Below are 24,174 nucleotides of genomic sequence, written 5' to 3'. Positions count from 1 at the left end.
AACAGAATAAAAACATTTTTATTAACTAATTTTCAATTATTTTCTACAACAGTACAACTTTTCTCCTGTAAAAAGTGTACACTATCAGGTTGGTATTATTGTTTATCACCAAATTCCCCCAGAATAGTTCCATAGGGTTTTTTCCGAATCTAACTTCACAGCTGTTATTATTTTCGTTCGTCGTTCAGTCAGTGTTAAAAAAATTGTGTCGGCAAAGAACTTAAAACTTAAAAGCTTTAAAAACTTTAAATGTTAATTTAAATTCAAATGTAAAATGACTTCTGTAGATTCGGGAGTGGAAACTGGAAATGATTCCAATGACAGTTTAGTCGCTCAACATGAAAATATCCCCGCGGGACAGGCGAGCGTCAGTACAACCTTTGTGTCAACAGCAGGAAATAAAATGGAAGGCGAAGAAAATCAAAGTGATTCCTTTCCATTGAATATAGAAACATACGCTTCATTTCGTCCAAATTTGAAAAATTATTTCTCCTCGAAAAATAACATTTCACTTACTAATCTACCGGGAACATCGGGTCCTTTGACCTTTCATCCTTCGGAAACTGTTTTTATGTCAACAACGGAAAATAAAATGGAAGACAAAAAAAATCAAAGTGATTCGTTTCCATTGAATTTAGAATTTGAATTTCCACATTTGAAACATCATATTACAACGACAAATAATATTTCACTTACTAATAGTAGACCAGGAACTTCGAGTCCTTTAGCTATTCAAAGTTCTGAATCAGTCATAATGTCAACAGGAGGAAATAAAATTCATGACGAAGAAAAACAAAGTGATCTGATTTCAACAAATCATGGAGCAATTACATCAATTCATCATTTTAAATATATTGCATCGACGAATAATATTTCACTTAGTAACAGGCCAGGAACATCGAGTTCTTTGGCTATTCAGACTTCACAAGCACTCCAGGTAAAGTTTCTTATCTTTTTAAATTTAAGAAATTTTAAATTGTCCGATATTTTTATTTATTGTTCTTATTTATTTTATTTCAATACTTTTCTTTTTATGGTCATTTCACATTTCTCAGTCAAGGATTTAATTCACTTTCTCAAGCGTATTTTAATTTAGAATGTGACGAAGCACATTTGACCTTAATATATTTAATTTTTGACAATTGATCCTGACCTAGTTTAACATTTCTTTTTTTATTTGAAATCAACTCGATTTTTATATTTTGCTTCTTGTAGAATGAAACTCGGGTTTTTAATTTTTCTATACGATAATTTTTTTCACTATTTGAAATTAAATAACTAGGACCTTTTTTAATTATAAAAATATTGTTTTATTTTTTACAGCCTTTCGCTGCATCTAAAATGTTAATTATTCCCACTCCTAAGTGCCCGGATCAAATTTTATCGACTGTAGAATTCATAAAAACAAGTAAGTAACTTTAATTCAAAACAAATTTAATAAATTTTAAAATTTTTAAAACCAATCATCACTTTTTCTTTTTTAGTACGTAGAAGTGGACTTCCATTTTCCATCGAGAGTAACTCACGTCAAGGTATTTTTTTTACAGTTTTTTACACTTTCATTTTCAATTTTAAAATTAAAATATATAAAAAAAGAATTGTTGCAAAGAATTTTATCAAAAAATTTGATAATAATAGAATTCCTTCGAAGAATTTTATTATTTTGGAAAATAATAGAATCCCTTCGAAGAATTTTATTATTTAGGAAAATAATTGAATTCTCGTGAAGAATTTTATTCAAATTTTTGAAAATTCCCATTAAATTCTTTTTGAAGAATTTCTTTGAGTTTTTTTTTTTACTAATTTTAATTAAAAACTTTAAAAATAATTGAATTTTACGAACAATTTCTATCAAGTTTTTAAAATAATCGTGTTTGTTAATTATTGAATTTTATTAAAATTTTAGAAAATAATTGAATTTTTTAGAAGGATATCATTTGCTAGTTAATAAATAAATCAGTTAATTTTTTTCTAACATTTAAAAATTAATTTAAAGCAAGCTGCTTTAAGCCGAAAATGCGACTTTTTCGAGCTCGGCCACATTGCATAAAATGGAAAGAATTTCAAGGAACGCTAAATGAGCGTAAAATGCGAATGGCCACTGCAACAAATAACTTGGAAGTGGTGCGTCGACTATTAGAAAGTGGAATTTCTCCAAACAATATTGACAGTGAACTGAGAACTCCTCTGCATTTAGCATCGTGCAGGTAAATAAAAATTAGAAATTGAATATTAATTTTACTATTTCTAAACAAAAATTTTTTTCCAGAGGTTATACTGAAATGGTTCGACTACTTTTGGAGCACGGAGCAGATCCAAATCAACGGGATTGCATCGGTAATACGCCACTGCATTTAGCGGCAGTCACAAGTAAAATATCAGTTGTGACTCTACTTTTAAAAGCAGGAACCGATGTTCTCTCATCCGATAGACATGGACATAATCCTCTGCAAATCGCTCAAACGAAACTCAAAATACTACAAAGTTGTAAAGGAGCAGACATGATTAGAATAAAGGAGGAAGTACACAATATTGTCGATATGCTGCTCGCTTATCTCGAGAAGCAAAAAAATGCACAAGAACAAGTTGAAAGTCTCAGTAATTTTTGTTCACGTCTCTCATTATCAAATACTTCAAATCAAATTCAAGACGACGTACGAGATTTATTGGCCAACTTAAATTCTCTAAGTTTAACAAGTTAATTGCCTCAATTACTTATACTGGGCATCATTTTCTTAAGAGCTTTCTTTTTTATCCAATTTCATTGGACCTAACATTTTACATGAAAAAAAAACGTTTTCTAAAATTATAGAAAAAAAAGGATATTTTGGAAATAATTCCAAAAAAAAAATTATATTTGGTATAAAAATACTCGTAAGCTCGATGAACGCGTGTTTGTTAAAAAAGAAACGAATGTATGTGTTTATAAAAAAAAAGTTCGTACTATAAACAACGCACTTTGTTTAGATTCACTGAATCAACGAACTAATCTTTGTTTTTTTTTGACTGAGGTTTGGTGCCGAGAACAATTTATTGTCTTGTTTTCCGAGATTTATACTGTTAAACAACGTATTATTAATTCTTATTCTTAAACAAAGATAAAAGAAAGTTTAATTTCTAGAAATTTACATTTTTAACAATTTATACTATTTCAGTTTTTGCTTTTTTTTATTCTAAATATTACAAATTAATATGCATAAAATATATTTTGCATATAGTCTCGGATTGTAAATAATTGATGTAACTTTTACATCTTCTGTAAATAGTGACAAATGTTCATTTATAGAATTTACAAGAGATGTAATAATTCATAATTAAATTTAAAAAACAGAAAAACTTATACACCGAAGGCAGTAGCCTTATTTCATAATTGGCAAATTGTTATTTCAATTTCAAGTTTATATATATATATATATTGCATATATATTGATATAATACTAATAATATTATATATAATATAATACTAAAACAATCATACGAAACATAGGTTATAACAAAATGATTGTACTGAAAAAAAACAAATAAAACGAAAAACAATCTTAATAAAAATAAATTGTACCATTAAATTTTTTCCCAAAAGAAACATTTCGATTGAAAAAAAAGTATTTTCACCAATAATAAAAAATTGTATAATCTGTAAAGATATTTTTTTATTTTATTTCGTTTTTTTTGTAATGTTTTTAATGCAACACGAGCGTAAAATTCGAAAATTTTAAATCACAACTTTTTCTATAAAATGAGAACAACTTTCCGAGGGTTTAATATCTTTTTTTAAAAAAGTATATTAATATTATCGGAAAGTGGAATTTAGGCACGTAAAAAATTTATGGAAGATCAAAGTATTTCCCAATGAAGTTTTTTTTTCAATATTCATTTTTTTTTAAAAAATAGAATAAAACGGAAAATATTTTTTCAAAAATTACAGATCGATGATTATTAATAATAATAACAATAATAATATTAATAATAATACTGAATCCGTAAAGACATTTCTTTTTCTCTATTGAAATATTATTATTTACAATATTCTCATATGAATCATTTCAATTGTTCTGCTGTTAGAATAATTCTATTCTCTATTTGGAGAAGAATTTCTATACATTATAAGAAACATTGTGTTTATGAAAAAAAGTGTTAATTTCATATACTGGGGAAGAAAAAAAATTGTTTTCCCCAGAATAATTTTTTTACAACAACAATTCTTTGTATAACAGAAATTTTCTTCTTTTTTGATTATTTTCTTCTATATTATTTAGAAATTTTAAATTAAAATTCAATAATAAATTTGATTGCCATGACAATAAAGATATGTAGCGCTTTATTTATGTGAATAAAAATAATCTTGATCCCTTTTTTAATATTTGCAGCAAAATGAAAACTAAAGAACTGTCTCTCTCTCTATAAAAATGTGTAATTAATAATTAATTATATAGAAAAGAAAATAGAATTGAGTTTGATATTTACATTTTTGGTTATAAATGCGTCGCATTATTGTTTTTTCCATAAATGATGTTAAAACAATAATAATTTGACTTAAACTGCAAATTTTTCAAAAATAACATGTAAACTTTAATAAAAATAAAATAATTTTAATTGCAATAAAAACTAACATTGTTATACAATGCTAATTTACAATATAATAATAACGATTCAAATATCGTTTAAAAATGTTCAAAAATATTTCAAAATATTTGAAATTTCACTAAAATTTTATTAAATTATTATAATTAAAATTAAAAGAAATATTTTCGACTATTGTAAAAAAATTGCAGCGAAATTGTATAAAATTTGTTAATTTCTTTTTTTAACTTTCATTACTTTTTCCATTAATTTAATTTTCTTTTTTAATATTTTATTTTTTTTAACTTTTCTACTGCTAATTTTTTTCCGTTTTGCTTTTTAAACGATGCAAACTTGAGCTTCATAAGTTTAAGTCTTTTTCTACAATTGATTCTATCGAATTTTTTTTCATATCGATTAAATCGAGAATTCTATTTAGTTTAGGAAATAGAATCATTTTCTTTTTCAAATGAAAAAGTTTCCTTTAAAAAAAAACAGGAAAACTTTGTTATTCAAAAAGTTTGTCAAGGACACATGACCGTTGCTAAGGAGGGAAATATTTCAGCTTGAATCGTTCCATAATCAACATTTTCGCCATCCACTGTCAAGTAGCCGTTTACACTTTCAGCTGGTTCTATTCGGAAGGCTTTTACGGGAATCATTTCGACTCCAGGAACAGATAAATGACTGCCAGTACTCATACCCAATAGAAACTGTAAAATATTCTTCATTCATTTTCAAAAAATGTATGTTCATTAAAAAAAAAAATTAAAAAAGAAGTTAGTGAAATCTAAGTTCTGTTATTGTTAGTTAAAAATACAAATCACTATTTTTTGTAGATGAAAATCTTTCTTTTTTCTATGAAATAATGAAGAATGATTTTAAACGAAATTAAAATATGAATTACAATTGTTAAAAAATAATTTTTCTTTATGAATATTAATAAAGTTTGGAATTTAACGAAAATGTTCATTTTTCTAAAGGAAGAAAAACGTTTGTAACGTTTAAATCGTTTAAATGTTAATTAGGTAAACAAAAAATATTTTTCTAATTCATGAATGACTATTCATGATTTTTTTTTGTGTTTTTCATCTAAATATTAATGAAATAAAGATGAACTTTACCTGAAATAATTGCGATCTGGAAATTCCAGCTTTAATAATTAGAAGCCAAATAATTCCATCGGCGAGTCGCGCGTGCGGAGCGAAAATGCAATCTTGACCCAAGTGTGACTGATAGGAAGCGTGAACCATAACGAATTCTCCTTTAATAAAAAAGTTTATCGTATTAAAATCAAATAAGCCGCAACTCTACATTGAATCAAGCAATAAAAATTTTTTTATTTGTTATTTAAATAACAGGGATTACGGATTGTTTTTTTCTTTAAAATCGATGAATAGGTGAATTATTTTGCAAAAATAGGTGACAAAAAAATTATGTAAAATAAAGTAGTATGCAAAATAAGTAATTTGTATTTATTAACATTTTTATTAATAATTTTTCATTAATATTGAACATTTAACAGTTCTTTTAACTTTAAAAAATTTGAAACTTTGTAAATTGTTCATTTCAATGGAAATAAATATCTATTTGTTTGTAAATTGTTTATTTAAGCTTGAATTTTTTATTTTAATACAAAATAAATATTTATTTGTTTGCAAATTGTTTACTTTAGCATAACATATTTATTTTAATGCAAATATTTACTTTAGAGCTTTTTACTTTTATTTACTTTCAATTTTTATATTTCATTGCAAAATAAATATTTATTTATTATTATTTTGTAAATTAAAAAATTTTATATTTTCAAGATTATTTTCAAAATTGTTTTTAAAATTCCTTCGAAAAATTCAATTATTTTAAAAATTCATATAAAAGTCTTAGAAACCATTTAATTATTTTTATGAATTGTAAAATCCTCGGCAAGAATTCAATTATTTTCATAAATAAGAAAATTCTTCTAAGAATCTAAGGAATTCTATTATTTTCATAAATAATAACATATTTCCATTATTTAAAAAAAAACTCCATTATTTGCAAGAAAATTGAAATTAATTCTTCAAAACAATTTAATTGTTTTAAAGAATTTCAATAAAAATCTTGCAAGAATTAAATTATTTTCAATACAATTTTAATTACATTTTCTCGAAAGAATTCAATTATTTTCATAAATAATAAAATTCTTCGAAGGAATTCAATTATTTTCGAATTTTTTGATAAATACTTTGCAAGAATTCAATGATTTTCTGTACAATAATTTTAAAATTGAAAACATTTAAAAAGTTATGAAACAAAAAAGCAAACAGCAACTAATTTTAACGAATTAAAATTAAGATTTATTGAAATAGAAATTAATAAAAAATTACTATTTTTGATTGAAAATATTTTAAAAATTTATAAAATAGGTGCCAAAATTTAAAAAAAAAGGTGCAAAATAGTGAAAAGGTCACAGTCTGTAATCCCTGAAATAAGGGACAAATAATATTGAAAGCTACATAAAATATGAATTATGTGTTAAAATTACGAAATATTAAATTAAAAATTAAAAAATATTTTTAAGTTAGTATAAAGTTTAGATTGAAAAAACAAAAAAATGGATTTAATATAAAAATATCAAAAAGATGTTTAAACTAAAAATATAAAAAGATAAATTAAAAATATAAAAGACAAATTAAAAATATAAAAAAACATATAAATTAAAAATACAAAGAAGATATTTCAGTTAAACGTATATAAAGAAATAAGTTTTAGTAATGAAACAAAACACCAATAAAATAATAATTAAAATGAAAGTGAATAATTATGTATCAAGTTTTTCGAACCGTGAACTTGTGTCCAAGTATTAGGAACCGGAGCCGTAAGTGCTGGCAATGAGGAAGCAGGACCGTAGGTGACATTCTCATTAGTAGCATTCTCTCCTTCTGAAAACAAGTATGTAGACAAGTTTAAAGAAATATTTGCAATTTTTCTTTTTCCACACTATACTTATGTACACATAGCATTTGAAAATATCTCGAGAAATTCATACCTTTCTCAAGAATTTCAAGATCGTCCATACTGTGATAACTGGAAATAGATCCGGTACTAAAATACGTCGACTTGACAGAAGTTGCAGAATAAAAACTATCTAATCGGTGTCGAGTTTGCGTTTGAGTTTCAGTTTCTAGCTCAATGCTGTCAGACAGTATTTCATTTTCATTGCAATTATTTAAAACATCCGCCAATCCATTTGCCCCGCCGTCGAGAGCGTCATGATAACTTTTCGATTCTCTTATACCTCCAAATCTATAATCAATTGAGAAACGAATTTTTAACGATAATTTGTAATTTTCAGAATGTAAAATTAATTCTTTTCTTTTAAATTTCAAAAAATTTAAATTTAAAGAAACAAAATTATATTTAAAGATTCGGAGAGATTGTTAACTTCTTCCACCTTTAATATAATTAATACCGAATGATAAATTCCTTTCCTATAATTAAAATGATATTTATTTCTATTATTATTTCTATTTATTCTTTTCCATTGAGAAAAGGAGGAAATTAAACAAAAAGTTAATTTTTAGTTGGAAAATAAGATTGTAAACAAAAAATTACCGATCCAATTCATCGCCAAAGCTCTTTGAGTGAGGGATCTTGATATCGTTGGTTTGATCCTTGCAATAAATATTGCCATTGTTGATATTTTCGACAATAGGCACCTTATCGTACGGCAGATAGGACACTGTGCCTTTATAAGTGCGAAGACCAATTAATCGAGCGATGCTCCAAACGACAAATCTTTGGCCACCAATTGCCCGAAGATGTTCACTTTCGATGTCAATATCGGCCAAAAGTCCCCAACCAACTGACAAGAATGAATACAAAATGTGATTTTTCGTTTCAACACGAACCAAATCCATCGACGTCTGTTTCGATTTGACAACTGCCAAAGCGCTGATCAGCATTGGATTACTATTGTACGGTTCTCTGAAAAATTAAAAAAAATATCACTCGGTAAATAAATCTATTATTTGAAAAATTAATTAAATATTTAAAAATTTATCTAATTTCAGATAAATTTGAATTTAATTAAGATTTTTCATCGAAAATCTAAGTTTATTAAAATTTCGGATTAAATTCTTTCAAAATTGAAATTTCATAAAATCTATATTAATAATCGTTGTATTCCGGTAAACTGTTCACAGTTTAAAGTTAGTTACTGTTTGCTTTTTAGTTTCCCAACTTTTTAAATAATTTTTCTTTTTAAATGTTTCAAATTTTAAAATTAATGTAAGTGAAAATCTTTTAATTCTTGTAAAAACTTTATAAAAAAATTTGAAAATAATTGAATTTTATGAAGAATTCAATTATTTTCAATAATTATAATAAAATTCTCTAGTCAATTTATAAATAATAAAAATCTTTGTAAAAAATTATATTATTTTTATATATTAAATAAAAAAATTCTTATCAGGATTTCAATTATTTTCAATACAATTTTAATAAAACTCTTATCAGGATTTCAATTATTTTCAATACAATTTTAATTAATTTTTTCGAAAATTTCAATTATTTTTAATAATCTTGTAAAAATTCTTCGAGAAAATCCAATTATTTAAAAAAAATAATTGAATTTTTCACACAAATTCAATTACTTAAAAAACTTTTTTAATAAAATCCAATTCAAGAATTCAATTATTTTTAAAAATAATAATTGAATTTTTCACACAAATTCAATTACTTAAAAAACTTTTTTAATAAAATCCAATTCAAGAATTCAATTATTTTTAAAAATAATGAAATTTTCGCTGGAATTCAATTATTTTAAATACAATTTTAATTGCATTCCAGGGAAAATTAAATTATTTAAAAATTTAAAAAAATTTTTTTTAAATACTTCGAAAGAATTCAATAATATCAATAAATAGTAAATTTTTCACAGGAATTCAATTATTTTAAATACAATTTTAATAAAATTCTTCTCAAAAATTTACTTATTTTTTAAAATTTTGCAAAAATTCAGTTATTTGTAGAAATAATAAATCTTTTCGCAGGGATTCAATTATTTAAAAAAGTGTTAATAAAATTCTATTCAAGAATTCAATTATTTTCAGAAATAACAACATTTTCGATGTACTTAAAATTATTGAATTCTTGCAAAGTATTTATCAAAAAATTTGAAAATAATTGAATTCATTTCAAGAATTTTATCAAAAATTTTTTTAATAATTGAATTTTTTCGAGAAAATGTAATTAAAATTGTGTTGAAAATAATTTAATTCTTGGCAAGATTTTTATTAAAATTCTTTAAAATAATTAAATTGTTTTGAATAATTTATTTCAATTTTTTTTGGAAATAAAGGAATTTTTTAAAAATAATTTTTACTGAAAATTTTGAAAATAATTGAATTTTTATTAAAACTCTTGAAAATAATGTAATTTAAATAATATTTTAATAAATAATTGTATTCTTTCGAAGAATTTTATTAAAATTGTATTGAAAATAATTGAATTCCTCCAAACCATTTTATTATTTATGAAAATAATTGCATTTTTTTGAAGGAATTTTAATAAATATTTTGAAAATAATGATTTTTGAAAAGGAATTTCATCAAAATTGTTGAAAATAATTGTATTTATATTAAAATTCTTGAAAATTATCGAATGTAATTAATATTTTTAAAAATAATTGTATTTTTTAAATAAATTGTATTAAAATTGTAATGAAAATAATTGAATTAAAGGAAATAAAAAAAGCGAATTTTTTCTTTTTTTTGATAACGAGGCAAATTAGTTTTAGGAGAAAAAAAACTCACTGTCTAGAGTAGGCGATAGACTTGGCCAAACCATTTCCAGAACCGCATGGAATAATGCCAAGCGGTAATTCCTTTAAAGCTTTCTCCCAATCTGGCCTTTGTAATAAGCCATTAATTACTTCGAATATTATACCATCTCCGCCTACCATCAACAGGCAACTCCATTGATAAATGTCCTTGCTTCTAACAAAATCTCTCGCATAATTCGAATATTTTGTAATGTGCACCTCGTACGGTTTTTCTGCTTCCAAAAGAATTGGATGAATTCTCCTTTGGAACATTTCTCTCCCTCTTCCGGGTCCTGATTTTGGATTAAGTAGAACCAGCATTTTTCTCTGCTCACATGGACACGCTGCAAAAAAAAATTTCAATTAATATTTATTTATATAATTAATTAATAATTTGTTAAATCTTTTTTTACATACAATTTTTTAAAAATTGTATTAAAAATTTTAATTAAAAATAAATTTGCAAACTTTTTTGATTTTCTTCCAAAAAAATGAATATTTTCACATTAAGTACCTAATTTTCCGTTAAACAATTTTATTAAATTAAAAACAATAAAAACATATTCTAAAAATGAATTCAGACCTAATTTTTCAATTTTCATTGAAAATAATTGTAGTCAATTTATTTGTGGTTCAATAAAAATCAGAATTTATAATGAGACCAATTTCGAATGAGGAAAAATTTGCTGTTAGTCATTTTGTGTTATTCCCCTATGTACAAGAAAACATTTTTCTCATTGAATCATCTTAGATAGAAAAAAATACGGAAATGTTTTTTATTTAAAAAAAAACTCAGCTATAAAAATTTGTTTATTTTTTATCGAAATATTTTAATAAAATATATTTTACTAAAAAATTAATTTTCTATTTTCATTTTCTTTCACTTTTCATTCCCGACTCTCTTAAAAATATTGAAATAAAGTAGAAAAAAAAGGTAAATAAATTTTCCGAGAAAATTTAATATGGAATATTCCAACAAGCAGATTAAATATTCAATTAGCAATTCGCAACAGTTTTTGGCTCTGACGCTGCGCTGACTGGATCGTAGCCAAAAAAAATTTACCAATGCTTTTTTCATTATTTGATATTTAAAATCCTGAGTTGTCAATCTTCGATTAAATTCAATCATAAATTATCAGAAAATTGTAAATTATTTAATTTACTCTATAATTACATTTTATATTTTCGTAATAAAAATTTTTTTCCTTTTTTTTAATTTACTTTGTAATTTCTTTTTTGGCGATTCTTCAATTTTCTTTTAAAAGAAAGAAAAAAAATTGCGTTTGCATATCTTAAATTTAGTAAAGTTACTTCAAACGTACAAAATAGTTTCTCTATTAAAAAAAGATAAGATAAATAATTTTCTACAATAACAAAAAAAGCGAATAAATTTAAAACTGTTGGTAAAAATGAAAACATTGGAGAAACATTTTTATTTTTATCTTAAACAATTCCCTTTTTTTTAAAATAAAATTTTGAAAATATTTTCGTTGGTTTTAAAATTTATCTGTGAGGAAATATTTTTTGAAAATGAAAAACAAGAGAAAAATTTAAGTAGGATAACAAAATAAGGAAAAATTATTATAGTTTTTCTCAGTATGAAGGGTAATGGTTTGTATACGTATTTTATACAAACATGTGTGTATGAATCATTCGTCAGATTAAAAGTCAAGTGGAATTGCATTTGTCATTTAAATTATTTTTAAAAGAATGCTGATTAAATTCCAAAAAAAGAACAATTTCTAAAATTTGTTCGTTTAAATTATTTTGAATTTCAAGAAAATAAATATAAAACCAAAGTTAAAAAAACGCGTATTTTTAATTTTTGATGTTAATTAAATGAAACTAATTAAATTATTCAATTTATATTATTTTTCTAATTTAAATTTTTCAATTTATATTATTTTCAATTTATATTTCAAAAATTTATTTCGAAAACTATACTTTATAAATTTTTTAAAAATTAAAAAATTATATAAAGACTATTTTCAAAAATTATTTACCTAAAACAGTATTTTCATTTTTTTATTTTTCGTATTCGTCATAATGCAAATAATTTTCTCTTAACAATAAAAATAAAAAATAAAAAAAATGGCATCTAATTGCCAATTATAGTTGTTTTTGTGATAAATTTCTACCGACAAAAAATTTGTATACACTTTATAAACAAAAAGTGAATTTCATGAACATTTGAATAAATATGAAAAAACTTATTTTCATTGACTACATTACTCAACTGATTATAATAATTCTGAATATTTTATACCCGAACAATTACTTAAAATGTAAACAAACCAATTTTCAATTTAAATATAAGAGATAATTATGAAAAGTAATAAAAATCAACAAATTTATTTAAATTTTTTTTCCCAACATTTCTTTATTTCCTATAGTGTAAAAAATATTTATTAATAGTCAATTTCTTTCGGTTTAGAATGATTTCATTTTGTTGTCAAAAAATATATTCGAAATAAGTAAATTAATTACTTTACGGAAAAATATAAATAAAATAAAAAAAAGAAAAAAAAAGAAAAAAAATATTAATAAAAAATAATAAATAACAAATAAATCAATAAAAAATTAATAATAATAACAAATATAATAAATAAATAAATATTAAATAAATAAATAACAAATAAATCAATAAAAAATTAAATAATAATAAAAAAAAATAAAAATAAACTTTTTTTCTAATATAGTCGAAATATTCTAAAAAAAATTTGTTCTGATTGCAAATTTTTTTCGCAACTTTATATATATTCTACATGCACCTCAGATTGAGACTAACGAAGCCCTCAAGAGGCAGGTGAATTCTAATTTAAATTTCTAGACTGCAAAAAGGGTTCTAAGATTGCAGCTGCTTTTTCTTTAGCTAAAAAAAAATTACAAGCTTCTTATTTTTCATCGACATTCGCAACAAAAAGTTTTCCATTCCAACTTTTTTTAAAAGCGAAAGGAGAATTTAAAAAAAATTTATTTTCAACTATAAAATTCCCTGATTGTAATTCTAATTCATAGAAAGAGTGAAAATGACTTGTTAATAAAAAAGAAAACGAAAAGACGAATAAATTTTCTTTTTCTATTCTATTCTTCAAACGAATAATTTTTTTCAATTTTCCTTTTTTTGAACATTTTAACAGTTTGTTTTAATTTTTCCTTTTTTTAAACATTTTTAATAGTTTTTTCTTAATTTTTCCTTTTTCTGAAAATTTTCAACAGTTTTTTTTTTTAATTCTTCCTTTTTTTGGAAATTTTTTAACAATTTTTTTTTTTTGCATTGAAAGTAAGTTGTGTAATATAGGCAAACGAAAAAAATCTATTATAAATATTCAAGAGCATTTTAGTCAAGCCTTTCTGTGGCCAATGGTGTTAAAAACTAGGGCACTTATTATGGGTGAATGTACCTATTCTGTCTGTGTTTTATTAGTCTCTTTTCATACATCCACAGCTTGTTTGCCAGGTGTATATTATTGTAAACAAAAATTCAACAATTAAAATAAAAAAAATTTTTTTTTTCCTCTCATCTCAAATAATAGAAATTTTTCTTATTCAAAATAAAATAGAAAAATAAAAAATGACTTTTAAAAAATAGTAGATAATAAAACAAAATAAGGGATTTAGAAGATAATAGTAATCAAAAAAATAATAGAAAATAGATTATAAAAAACTAAAGTAAAAAATAAAAGCGCAAATTTAAATTCAAAATTTTTATTTTAAATAAAAAATAAACAAAATATTACTAAAAAGTTATGTCACAATTTCAATTTATTAATCACATGAGTAAAAAAAGTATTTTCTCGAAAAATATATTTTTTATTGACTTAATCAGAAATGGTAATAATTGATTGATCTTTCTCTCTTGACTGCCTTGATTTTATAATAATAATAAAAAAAAATGTACTCGTTTTTCTAATCATTGACTCCTGAATCTTTAACGTTTTTTACTTTTTGCAATAAATATCCATTTTTTCCATAGCAGTAAATGCCAATCACTATGAACTTTAGAGTCTAAAAAATTTTAATTACAAAATATTGAAAAACATTTTTTGCTATACAAATTAACAGAGTTTCACTATATTAAGTTAAAAACCATTCTTTGTTAATCAGCATTAATTTTATTATTATTTGTATTCTTTGTTCATAAAATAAATAAAAATAATTTTTTTGCTAATAAGTAAACAAAAAAGAAAATATTATAAATTATTACATATTTTAATGCGATATTTATTTTTATTTGTTATTTTTTATTATTATTTTTATTAAATCATATTTTCTATTATATTTAATTACCTACATTGTAATAAAAAAATCAGAAACAAAAAATATTATTTTTTTTGCATAAAAAAGTATTTTTTTTCTTCCAATCGTTGATTATAAATTCATAAACGTTGCGAAAGTCGCCCACGTAAATAAAAATAAAAAATAATATCTAACAAATAAAATAATTAAAAAATACAAAAATAAAATAAAAACAGCTAAAAATAGGAAAAAACAATTTTGCAACTGCAGAAAAATTGAATGAAAATTTCACATAAGATTTATCAGACCGTCAATCAAGAGACAGGTTTTAATGAATCAATTGTGTAAAAGTCAATATGCATAATGATCTACATATAGTATCGGGTGGGAACGAATTAACTATAAATTGAAAGGTCGGACGAAATATTTTACTTGACAATAAAAGTCAATATTCTCTTTACGAATTACCAAGGCTATTTCAATTAATAGAATCTTTGTAATTCCTATTTTTTAAAATTAATTAATGAGAAAATAAAAACATCAATACACTTTTCTTCAAAGGCAAAAAAATACTATTCTCTCAAAGTTCAATATTTAAAATAAAAAAATAAAATAGAATATTATTATTCTATTTTCAATTTCCTACATCATAAGAAATTCAAATTAAAAAAAAGGACAACAAAACTCATTTGTAAAAAATTCATAAATATTTATATATATATATTTCAAAAATGAAAGAATAAAATAATTAATAAATCCATTGAAAATAATTTCCGCATCTGAATTGAAAAAAATTTTTTTTCCGAACTTTAGATAAATGAAAAGAGAAAGGAAATGTGTAAAAAATTTTTAGGAAAATTTGAACTATTATGACGTCACAGTTTTAGAACAAATGCTTTGAATAGTCATACTGCTGTTTTTATTTAATATTTATAAAATTCAAATCGAATTTAACTATTTGATGCGTCTATTTATTCTGTATGTAATTAAGTGTGACGTGCGCTATATACGTATATATATATATATATTATAATTAAAAACTGTTTTTCTTAAATTAATTATGCTAATATTCAATACGCGATAATGATGCAATGATAAAAAATTTATTCAAAGTATACTTGACAGTGTAGTCGATATTGTTTTAAGAAAATAAGCCGCACATATGTTGAAGGTTCATTTGTTGTATAACAAAATGATGTTTCTTGATTACATCATATTGCTTCTATTATAAACGTCACCACATTTATGGTAACGTTTCAATCAATTACAACCCAAACTGCAATAATTCTCCAACGCTAATTTCATTCATTTTCATTTCTTAATTTCATTTATTTCTTTAAAAAAAAATTTATTTATTATTAGAGATTTCAATATTAATTTATATACGACGATTATTATACACAATAATAATAATAATATTATGTTATAAATTAAAATGTATCAAAACTAAAAAAAATTTTACTTATAAGCTTTTTTATTTATTAACCTTTTTATTTTGTTTTTCCTGATTACTGCAGAACAAAATTCAAGAGTTTTTCATCTTTAAATTTCCATTTTCAATTAAAATTCAAAAAATTCAATTCAAATTCAAAAAATTCAATTCAAAATCAAAATAATTTAATTTGAAAAATTCATTAAATTCAAATTCAAAATAGTTAAATTTTAAAAACTCATTTAATTCAAATTGAAAAAATTCAATTCAAGTTCAAAATAATTCAATTAATAAAATTCATTCAATTCAAATTTAGTAAAATCCAATTCAAAATCAAAATAATTGAAGTAGAAAAATTCATTCAATTCTAATTCAAAAAATTCAATTCAAATTCAAATTTAAAATAATTTAATTTGACAAAATCATTTAATTCAAATTTAAAAAATGTATTTAATTCAAATTCAAAATAATTTAATTTGAAAAATTCATTCAAATTCAAATTAAAAAAATTAAATTCAAATTCAGAATAATTTAATTTAAAAAATTCATTCAATTCAAACAAGAAAAATTAAATTCAAAATTAAAATAATTGAAGTAGAAAAATTCATTTAATTCTAATTCAAAAAATTCAAAATAATTTAATTTGAAAAATTCATGCAATTCAAATTAAAAAAATTTAATTCAAATTCAGAATAATTTAATTTAAAAAATTCATTCAATTCAAACAAGAAAAATTCAATTCAAAATTAAAATAATTGAAGTAGAAAAATTCATTCAATTCTAATTCAAAAAATTCAAAATAATTTAATTTGAAAAATTCATTCAATTCAAATTTAAAAAAATTCAAATTCAAAATAATTTAATTTAAAAAATGCATTCAATTCAAATACAAAAAATTCAATTTAAAATCAAAATAATTTAATTTGAAATTCAATTCAAATTTAGAAAAATTTAATTGAAAAAATTTATTCAATTCAAATTTAGAAACATTGAATTTAAAAAATCCATTCAATTCAAAATTAAAATAATGTCGAGAATAATTAAATTCGAAAAATACATTCAATTCAAATACAAAAATGCAGTTAAATACAAATTCAATTATGAAAAGAAATAAAAAAAGAATTTTTAGAAGCAAAAATTAAATGTAAAACTTTAAGATTGCTTATCTAAAAACCTTTAATGATTTTATAAATAAATATTTAATTATTTTTAATTTCTTCGCATGAATTAAAATTTTCAAAAAGTTTAGTTGAAAACCTTGATTTTGAAATTAAATTTTTTTTTTTTGAATTGAATGAAAAAATTATTTTTTAATAAAACTTTAATTTAAAAAAAAAATGTTATTATTCATCTCTTAAAATTGGACATTGGGGATAAAAGGATTTTTTAAAAAAAGAGACTCTCTCGCGCATATAGAATATAAAAATGTGCAATAAACGCGCGTCGAGATTTTGATGGATGATAAAATTCTTTTTTTATTAACTAAATGAATGGTTGAAGGCTTTTTCCGTTCATTTTTTTTTTAGAAACCTCATAGATGTTAATCTATATGCTCGTCTTTTATTATAGAGCAATGTTCTTAAACGAAGACGGCTTAAATCACAAAGATCGATATACAAATTGGCCAAGTAAAACGTTGACTAAGGTCGTGCGAGGTTAATATACAAGTCTACATTGTGCAATGAAAATGAACCTCTCGAGATTGTCTGCCAAGAAATTTTTAGTGTCATTGACTTTTATAAAATTGCAATATTAACAATATGCCCTTTAAAATACACTGAGTATACCTATCAAAAATTTTTTTTCATTCATTCTCTATTTTTCAAACAATAAAAGAAAATATTTTTTCTGTATATAGACTATTTTTTGGCGAAATAAGTTTTCTAAAAATTATTTTCTAGAAAAAATTTTTCTAAAAACTATTTTTTCAAGACTTTTGTTTCCAAAAAATAGTTTTAAAAATAAAAAAGATTTGTGAAAACTATTTTTTTTTAATAAATTATTTATTAGCGAAAAAAGTTGTTGAAAAATTATTTTCTGGCGAAAAGTTTTCTAAAAACTATTTTTTCGAGACAAAAGTTGTTGAAAAATTATTTTTTTAGCGAAAAGTTTTCTAAAAACTATCTTTTGGAGAAAAAAGTTTTATAAAAACCATTTTTCAGAGAAAAATAACTTCTAAACATTTTTTCTGTGTTATTATTTACAGATTAACACGGAAAATAACAAAATTTAAAAATAATTTACTATTCTTTTCTTTAAAAAAAAAAACCCTCATTCACTGCACGCAAAAATGTAATTTAATAAAATCATAAAATAATCGTCAAATCTCTAAAATTGCTTCAACTTCAATTAGTTTACATTTTTTCAGGAATTTCTCAAAAAAAACTAAGTTCTGATTAAAGTTACACTTTCAGAAAAAAGATTATTTTAATCTGAAATTTTTTTCCAAATTTTGCTTTCTCTTAGAAGTGTTAATTTAATTTTTTTTTTTTTTGCCTATTATTATAATGTTAATTAAAACAGATTTTGTCTAATTACAATAAACGGATAAGTAAACAAAAAATAAATAAACAAATAAAACATAAATTAAGAAATAAAATAAGTAAATAAACAAATAATAAATAAATTAAAAAATAAAATAAATAAACAAATATAAAATTAATTATTTTTCTAACTGTTAATTTTCAATTTTTATTAAAATCAGTAATTTATAAAAAATTGAATACAGAAAATTTAGTAAAAAATTTTTTGGTTAAAAAATATTTTGGTCATTTTGAACGTTCAAAACTTGAATTTGGATCGTTTTTTATTTTCGTGTCTTTGCAAAACATTTGAAAAATAAAATGTGATTGACAGTAAAGTTGCATTTATCGCAACTATTTAAAATGATCTTATCTCTGAATCAAGTGACTTTTTCATATATTAGAAAGTTGACTAAATACAAAAAAAAAGAAAAATACGTCCAGTCGACATGTATGATTGTAAAGTGGAATGCAACTACTTAAAGTAAAGGCGGATAATATACAAGAAAGTAAAAGTGAAAAAGGGGAAAATTTATGCGTATATAATACGGAATTATTTTGTTTTAAATGATAAATAGAAAAAAATGATTAAGTGAAAATTGAGACGTAATTCCCTTTTTTTATTATTAAATATGCTTAACAGTACAAAAATGAAATTATTGAATTGTTTCAAGCGTAAATCCTCCTTTAGAAATGCAAACTTCAATATATTAATCATCGCTTTTCGTGCTGCTCTTCCTCTTTGATATATACAATATGGAAACGATGGTTCCATTACATAATTATGCATTCTCCCGTAATATAACTCAATCTTGAGTTTTTTCCAAGACAATTATTTTAATTTTTTTTTTATTCATAACTTTCCGTTTTGGACCAACTTGCATTTTTTTCTACTCTATTCTCTTGTACATACTTTTAAACATTAATTTCTTTCTTTTATTAAATAAAAATATTGTTTATTGTTTTATTATTTTTTATTTACTTTTTCTTGTTTGCTTTTATTTATTTATTGCATTTTTCATACTCTATTCTCTTGTAAAAATACTTTTAAATATTATTTATTTCTTTCTTTTATTAAATAAAATATTATCTATTTTTTTATTATTTTTTATTTACTATTTTTTGTTTTTATTTATTTATTGTTTGCTTTTATTCATTTATTATTTTTTGTTTATTATCAGAGGAGCGAAAAAATGTTAAAATGACTAAATAAGGAAAAACGAAAAATCAATTGATTATAATAACAATGAAAATTAATAATATTCTTAATTATAATTTGCACAAAAGGTAATAATGAGATAATCAAGCAAAATAAAAATTTTACGTCATATATAATCTGCAGGAGGTTCAAAATCCTCAATCCAAAGTTCGAAAAATTAATAACGAAACTAAAAGGCAATTTGAATATGAGACAGGTACACATTTAAATATATATGTAAAATGAGAGATGAATTTTTTTTTCTTTCCGATGATGTAATAAAAAAATTTTATCTTTGGTCACAAAAGAGAATGGATCAAGGACAATGAACCTTGTATATTAAAAAAAAATAGAGAGAGAGAGAAAAGGACACTCCAAAATTGTTTTCCTAGTCCTTGAAAATATTCAAACCAAAATTGTTGAAAATACTATTATTTTTAATAGGATATACTTTTCCTTAAACAGAATCACGAACGGAAATTCCTTATACTTGAGAGAGGATAAAACGTGCAATTTGCGTTTAAAATAGGTGTGGAATAATATTATTTGAAATTGTAGTGAATATTTGAGACAAAAAATTTTTCTGGTTGCATTTTTTTTTAATACTATGGACACTTTATTAAAAAGGAAAGAAAAGAAAAATTTCGGAGAATTTCTTTTGTATTGATGTAGTTATCGAAATATTGTCTCAGCAATTTAATTCAATTGTAGACCTTGAATCGACTTTGAGGAACAAAAAAAGTCGCTTTTTTCGATTAAATATTGAAAAAAAGTCGAAAAAGTCAGTATTTTTCAAAAATAATTCATACAAAAATTTCATTTTATATTTCCCGAACCTTTCACTGACTTCTAAATTCAATTATTCAAAACTTCCCTAATTTCGATAAATTTCAATTCAATATCAATTTCAAAACTTTCTAATAAAGTTAATTATTTCTAAAAATTGCAACTGTAATTTTTCCAAAACAATTATTTTCTACATTTTGTAACAAAATTTCTTCTCTAAATCAATTAGCAATTATTTTGAATAATTTTCCGAAAGTTCTTCTGGAATTCAAATACTTAAATAAAAATATTCAATTTTTTTTATGTTATCAAAATGAACTATTGAATTTGTAACAGAAAATATGGAAAGTAATTGATTTTCTATAAAAATATAGTAAAGAAATTTTTAAAATTAATTTTTTAAAACCACTTTAAAATAATTTTTGAAAGATAATATAGATAAAAATTTAGTAAAAAAAAATTGAAAATAATTGAAATTCAGTAAAAAAAAAGGAAAACAATTAAATTTTTGTGATAATAAAAAGTAAAAAGTTTTTAAAGAATTTTAATTACAAATATGAAAATACACTAATTCTGCAAATTTTTAAAGATAATTCTACAAAAGGAGATTTTTTGAAAATTAAAATGTATGTTTTTTTTTAAGAAAATTGAATTTTAAAACATTTTAATAAAAAAATTCTAAGAATTAGTATTTTTAAAATATTTTTACATAACTTTTCGAAAAGAATTGAATTTTTCCAAAGAATTTTTGGATAATTCAAAGAAACTAATCAAGTTTTTAAAGAATTTTAATTAAAAATTTTGGAAAATTGTAAAAAATTTTAATTCATTTTTAAAAAATTATAAAAAAATTATAAGAATCACTTATTTTTTATAAACTTTCTAATAAAATTTTATGAAGCTAATAATTAAGCAATTAATATTAATAATTTATGAAGCTATTAATTTTCATTTGAAGTCGTTTCATTAAAAATTTTGAGAATTTAATTATTTTCAAAATTTGCAATAAAAATTTTTTAAAACTTGATTTTCATAAATTTTATAAAACACTTTAAATAATTACTCATTTTCTTAAAAATTTTTCCAAACTTCCGATTATTTAAAAATTTTTTTTAATTATGTTTTGCAAAAATTGAATTATCTTAAAAAATTAAGAAAAAAATAAAAAAAAAAGTAATTTTTTAAAGATTTGACAATAGTTATTTTTGCACATTATAAAAATAAAAAATAACTTTCAGTTTTTACCAGAAAAATTCTATTGATTATTTAATTTTTATATTCTTCGAACTAAAAAAAGTTGCATTAAAAGAATTGTTATTGTGAATGTATTAAATTCACTTCTCCACTGACAAATTAAACATAATAGTTTAAGTGTTAGGAATTAGAGTTACTTCAGTAATTTTCCTTTTGACGTCTAATTAAATTCTGATTTAAAGACTAAAATATAAATTTGAATGGCAAAAATATTAAAATACTATTAACAAAAAATTTTAAATATCGATTTACTACAATTTTTGAACTGCTCACAAATTAAAAATGACAAATTATTAAATTATCGAATTTATAAAGATAAAAAAAATGATTAAGTGATTTAAGTGTATATGATAATAAATAAAAATGAATAACCGAAAAAAACAAAAATTAATAAAAATAAATAACGAAAAAAAAATAAAAATTTATAAAAATTAATAAAAAATATGCAAATAATAAACAAATATTAAACTATAAGTAATTTACGCCAAAAAGTTGAAAAACGAAAGTAATAAATTTAAAAAATACTAAATAGAAAAATTAATTAAAAATTAGACTAATAAAAAATTTTCCTATTAATTAAAATTTATATATTTCCACCTTTGTTTAAATACTTTAAGAATTCTTTAAGAATATTATCGACGTAAAATTGAAAATTAATCTGATTAAAACCTCCGAAAAATAAACTAGAGCAAACATCTTTCAACATAATAAAAACCTTGACAATTATCTTGAATCATAACAAACATATAATTATGTTATCAGATTTAAAATTATTTCCCCTACTCTTAAAAAAAAGGAAAACAAATTCAACTATTTTCTGAATAAAAAATAGTAAATTTACTACTTTACGAATAAAATGCAGTAAGTAAAATTACGGCATTAATCATAAAGTAAATTATAAAATAGAAAATAAGACTATTAAAAATAGTAAAAAGTGTCGACAATAAAAAAGTTGACAGCTAAAAAGAAGGAAAAAAATACAAAATACAGAAAAATAGTAAAAATAGCAAAAAACAAAAAAACAAAATGCAGAAAAATAGTTCAAAAAAAAAAATAGAATGTAAAATAAAAAGGAAAAATCTCTCACCACTGATTATCGATTCTAAATTTCCATGACTTGGACTCATGAGAATTTTTGGTACAGGAATTTTGGAAATGAGGCACTTAATTGCCAATCTCCATCGGCTCGCTTCACGTAAATTATCCTCATATTTGTCAAAGCTACGAAAGCGAAGAGTTATTGTCGTTCGTTCCCTTCGTCGTGCACCCTTAACTCTCGCCTTTTTAATTGTATAAGCATAAATATATAAATAAGCGGAAGTATCATATTCATCGAATGAATGTGTCACTTCATTTGATTCGACGAGTCTCAATTGACTTTTTGATGCTCGACAGGCACAGCTTCCAGCACTTTGTTTCTTCGATCTCATACATCGACATCCAATAATATCGCACAATGATATTAATTCAATTTTCGTTAAACCATTATTTTCTTTATTCAAACTCAAACCCTTTTCCGTTAATCTAACACGATAGATTGTATTTTTTTTTGAAGTTATGTAAAATGTCTCTTCGAGAAATGAAGTGACACGAACTTGTTGTTCTTCTTCCATTATATATTTATTTAAGAAGAAAATATTTATTAGGATTAAAAAAATTTTTGTTTCGAACTAGAAGACTTTGGTAAATGGATGAGATTGAACGAATGGTTTTTTTAGAACATTTTTCCTCTATCGATCAACAATTGAGGGTATTTTGTTTGCAATTGAATTCTGATTTGTATTGTAAACCAAAGGTAAACAATTGGACGGATTTTAATCCTCTTCTCAACACTTTGATCAAACTTTATATTTTATTTTAAATTTACACGAATATTTATGTTATTTTATTTATTATTATTTTGTGTTATTACTTCATTTAGGTTTTATTGATTTTTTTGTATTTATTCATTCTCTTCTGAAAGATGAGATTGAAAATTAATTTATCACATTTGGCAGGCGCATTTTATATACAAACATCACGAATAGGAGCAACCCGGCCACTGCTTGATTCTGTGCGCAAGGCTCCAAGAATTATTGAAAGAATTATTATTATATTATTAACACTTAAAGTTTATTAATGGTAATTAGGGGATAATTTATTTCCCTTCATTGAAATACATAAAAACAAGTTACACTTCACTCAATTCTTTGCTTGTACGTGCTTCTTATCTCTGTGTTTATAAGCGTCCGCCATCGTCATGTCGTTCATGTCAACTGTGTGAAATAAACTATTCTGACATTTTTTAAAAAAATATTCCTCGTGGACAATTAGAATTCAGTACTAGCGCCATCTTTCCCAGAGCGAGCGAACTTCGAACTATCTTTCTATCTTCGCAACT

The 24,174-nt window shown here is 22.3% G+C and overlaps 2 protein-coding genes across 2 annotated transcripts; one reads left to right on the top strand and one right to left on the bottom strand.

Annotated features, from left to right (window-relative positions):
• The first annotated feature begins 144 nt into the window (after positions 1 to 144).
• Positions 145 to 3,498, top strand: LOC122509064 (ankyrin repeat, PH and SEC7 domain containing protein secG-like). Its single transcript, XM_043622831.1, has 5 exons — positions 145 to 937; positions 1,324 to 1,408; positions 1,485 to 1,532; positions 1,997 to 2,207; positions 2,270 to 3,498. The coding sequence occupies exons 1-5, from the start codon at positions 275 to 277 to the stop codon at positions 2,700 to 2,702; spliced, it is 1,440 nt and encodes a 479-aa protein (XP_043478766.1). The 5' UTR covers positions 145 to 274; the 3' UTR covers positions 2,703 to 3,498.
• Positions 3,499 to 4,773: 1,275 nt separating this feature from the next.
• Positions 4,774 to 24,065, bottom strand: LOC122509062 (sphingosine kinase 2-like). Its single transcript, XM_043622828.1, has 7 exons — positions 22,882 to 24,065; positions 10,356 to 10,707; positions 8,155 to 8,526; positions 7,589 to 7,845; positions 7,383 to 7,481; positions 5,685 to 5,824; positions 4,774 to 5,273 (listed from the first exon to the last, which is right to left on the bottom strand). Exons 1-7 carry the CDS (start codon positions 23,405 to 23,407, stop codon positions 5,085 to 5,087), a joined length of 1,935 nt encoding a protein of 644 aa, XP_043478763.1. The 5' UTR covers positions 23,408 to 24,065; the 3' UTR covers positions 4,774 to 5,084.
• Between the last annotated feature and the right edge of the window lie 109 nt (positions 24,066 to 24,174).

The sequence above is a fragment of the Leptopilina heterotoma genome, unplaced genomic scaffold (genome assembly GCF_015476425.1).
Source record: "Leptopilina heterotoma isolate Lh14 unplaced genomic scaffold, ASM1547642v1 Lhet_59, whole genome shotgun sequence".
NCBI classification, from domain to species: Eukaryota; Metazoa; Arthropoda; class Insecta; order Hymenoptera; family Figitidae; genus Leptopilina; species Leptopilina heterotoma.
Note: the sequence above shows the minus strand (reverse complement) of the source record. Positions and strands in the feature narration are given on the sequence as shown.

Bases quoted from the DNA above. Each gene is read 5' to 3' on its own strand.
- LOC122509064 (XM_043622831.1), top strand. From the start codon at position 275: ATGACTTCTGTAGATTCGGGAGTGGAAACTGGAAATGATTCCAATGAC. The intron at 938-1,323 runs GTAAAGTTTCTT...TATTTTTTACAG, and splicing joins AGACTTCACAAGCACTCCAG to CCTTTCGCTGCATCTAAAAT. The intron at 1,533-1,996 runs GTATTTTTTTTA...ATTAATTTAAAG, and splicing joins CGAGAGTAACTCACGTCAAG to CAAGCTGCTTTAAGCCGAAA.
- LOC122509062 (XM_043622828.1), bottom strand. From the start codon at position 23,407: ATGGAAGAAGAACAACAAGTTCGTGTCACTTCATTTCTCGAAGAGACA. The intron at 7,846-8,154 runs GTAATTTTTTGT...AATTGATTATAG, and splicing joins TTTGGCGATGAATTGGATCG to ATTTGGAGGTATAAGAGAAT. The intron at 7,482-7,588 runs GTATGAATTTCT...ACTTGTTTTCAG, and splicing joins TCTTGAAATTCTTGAGAAAG to AAGGAGAGAATGCTACTAAT.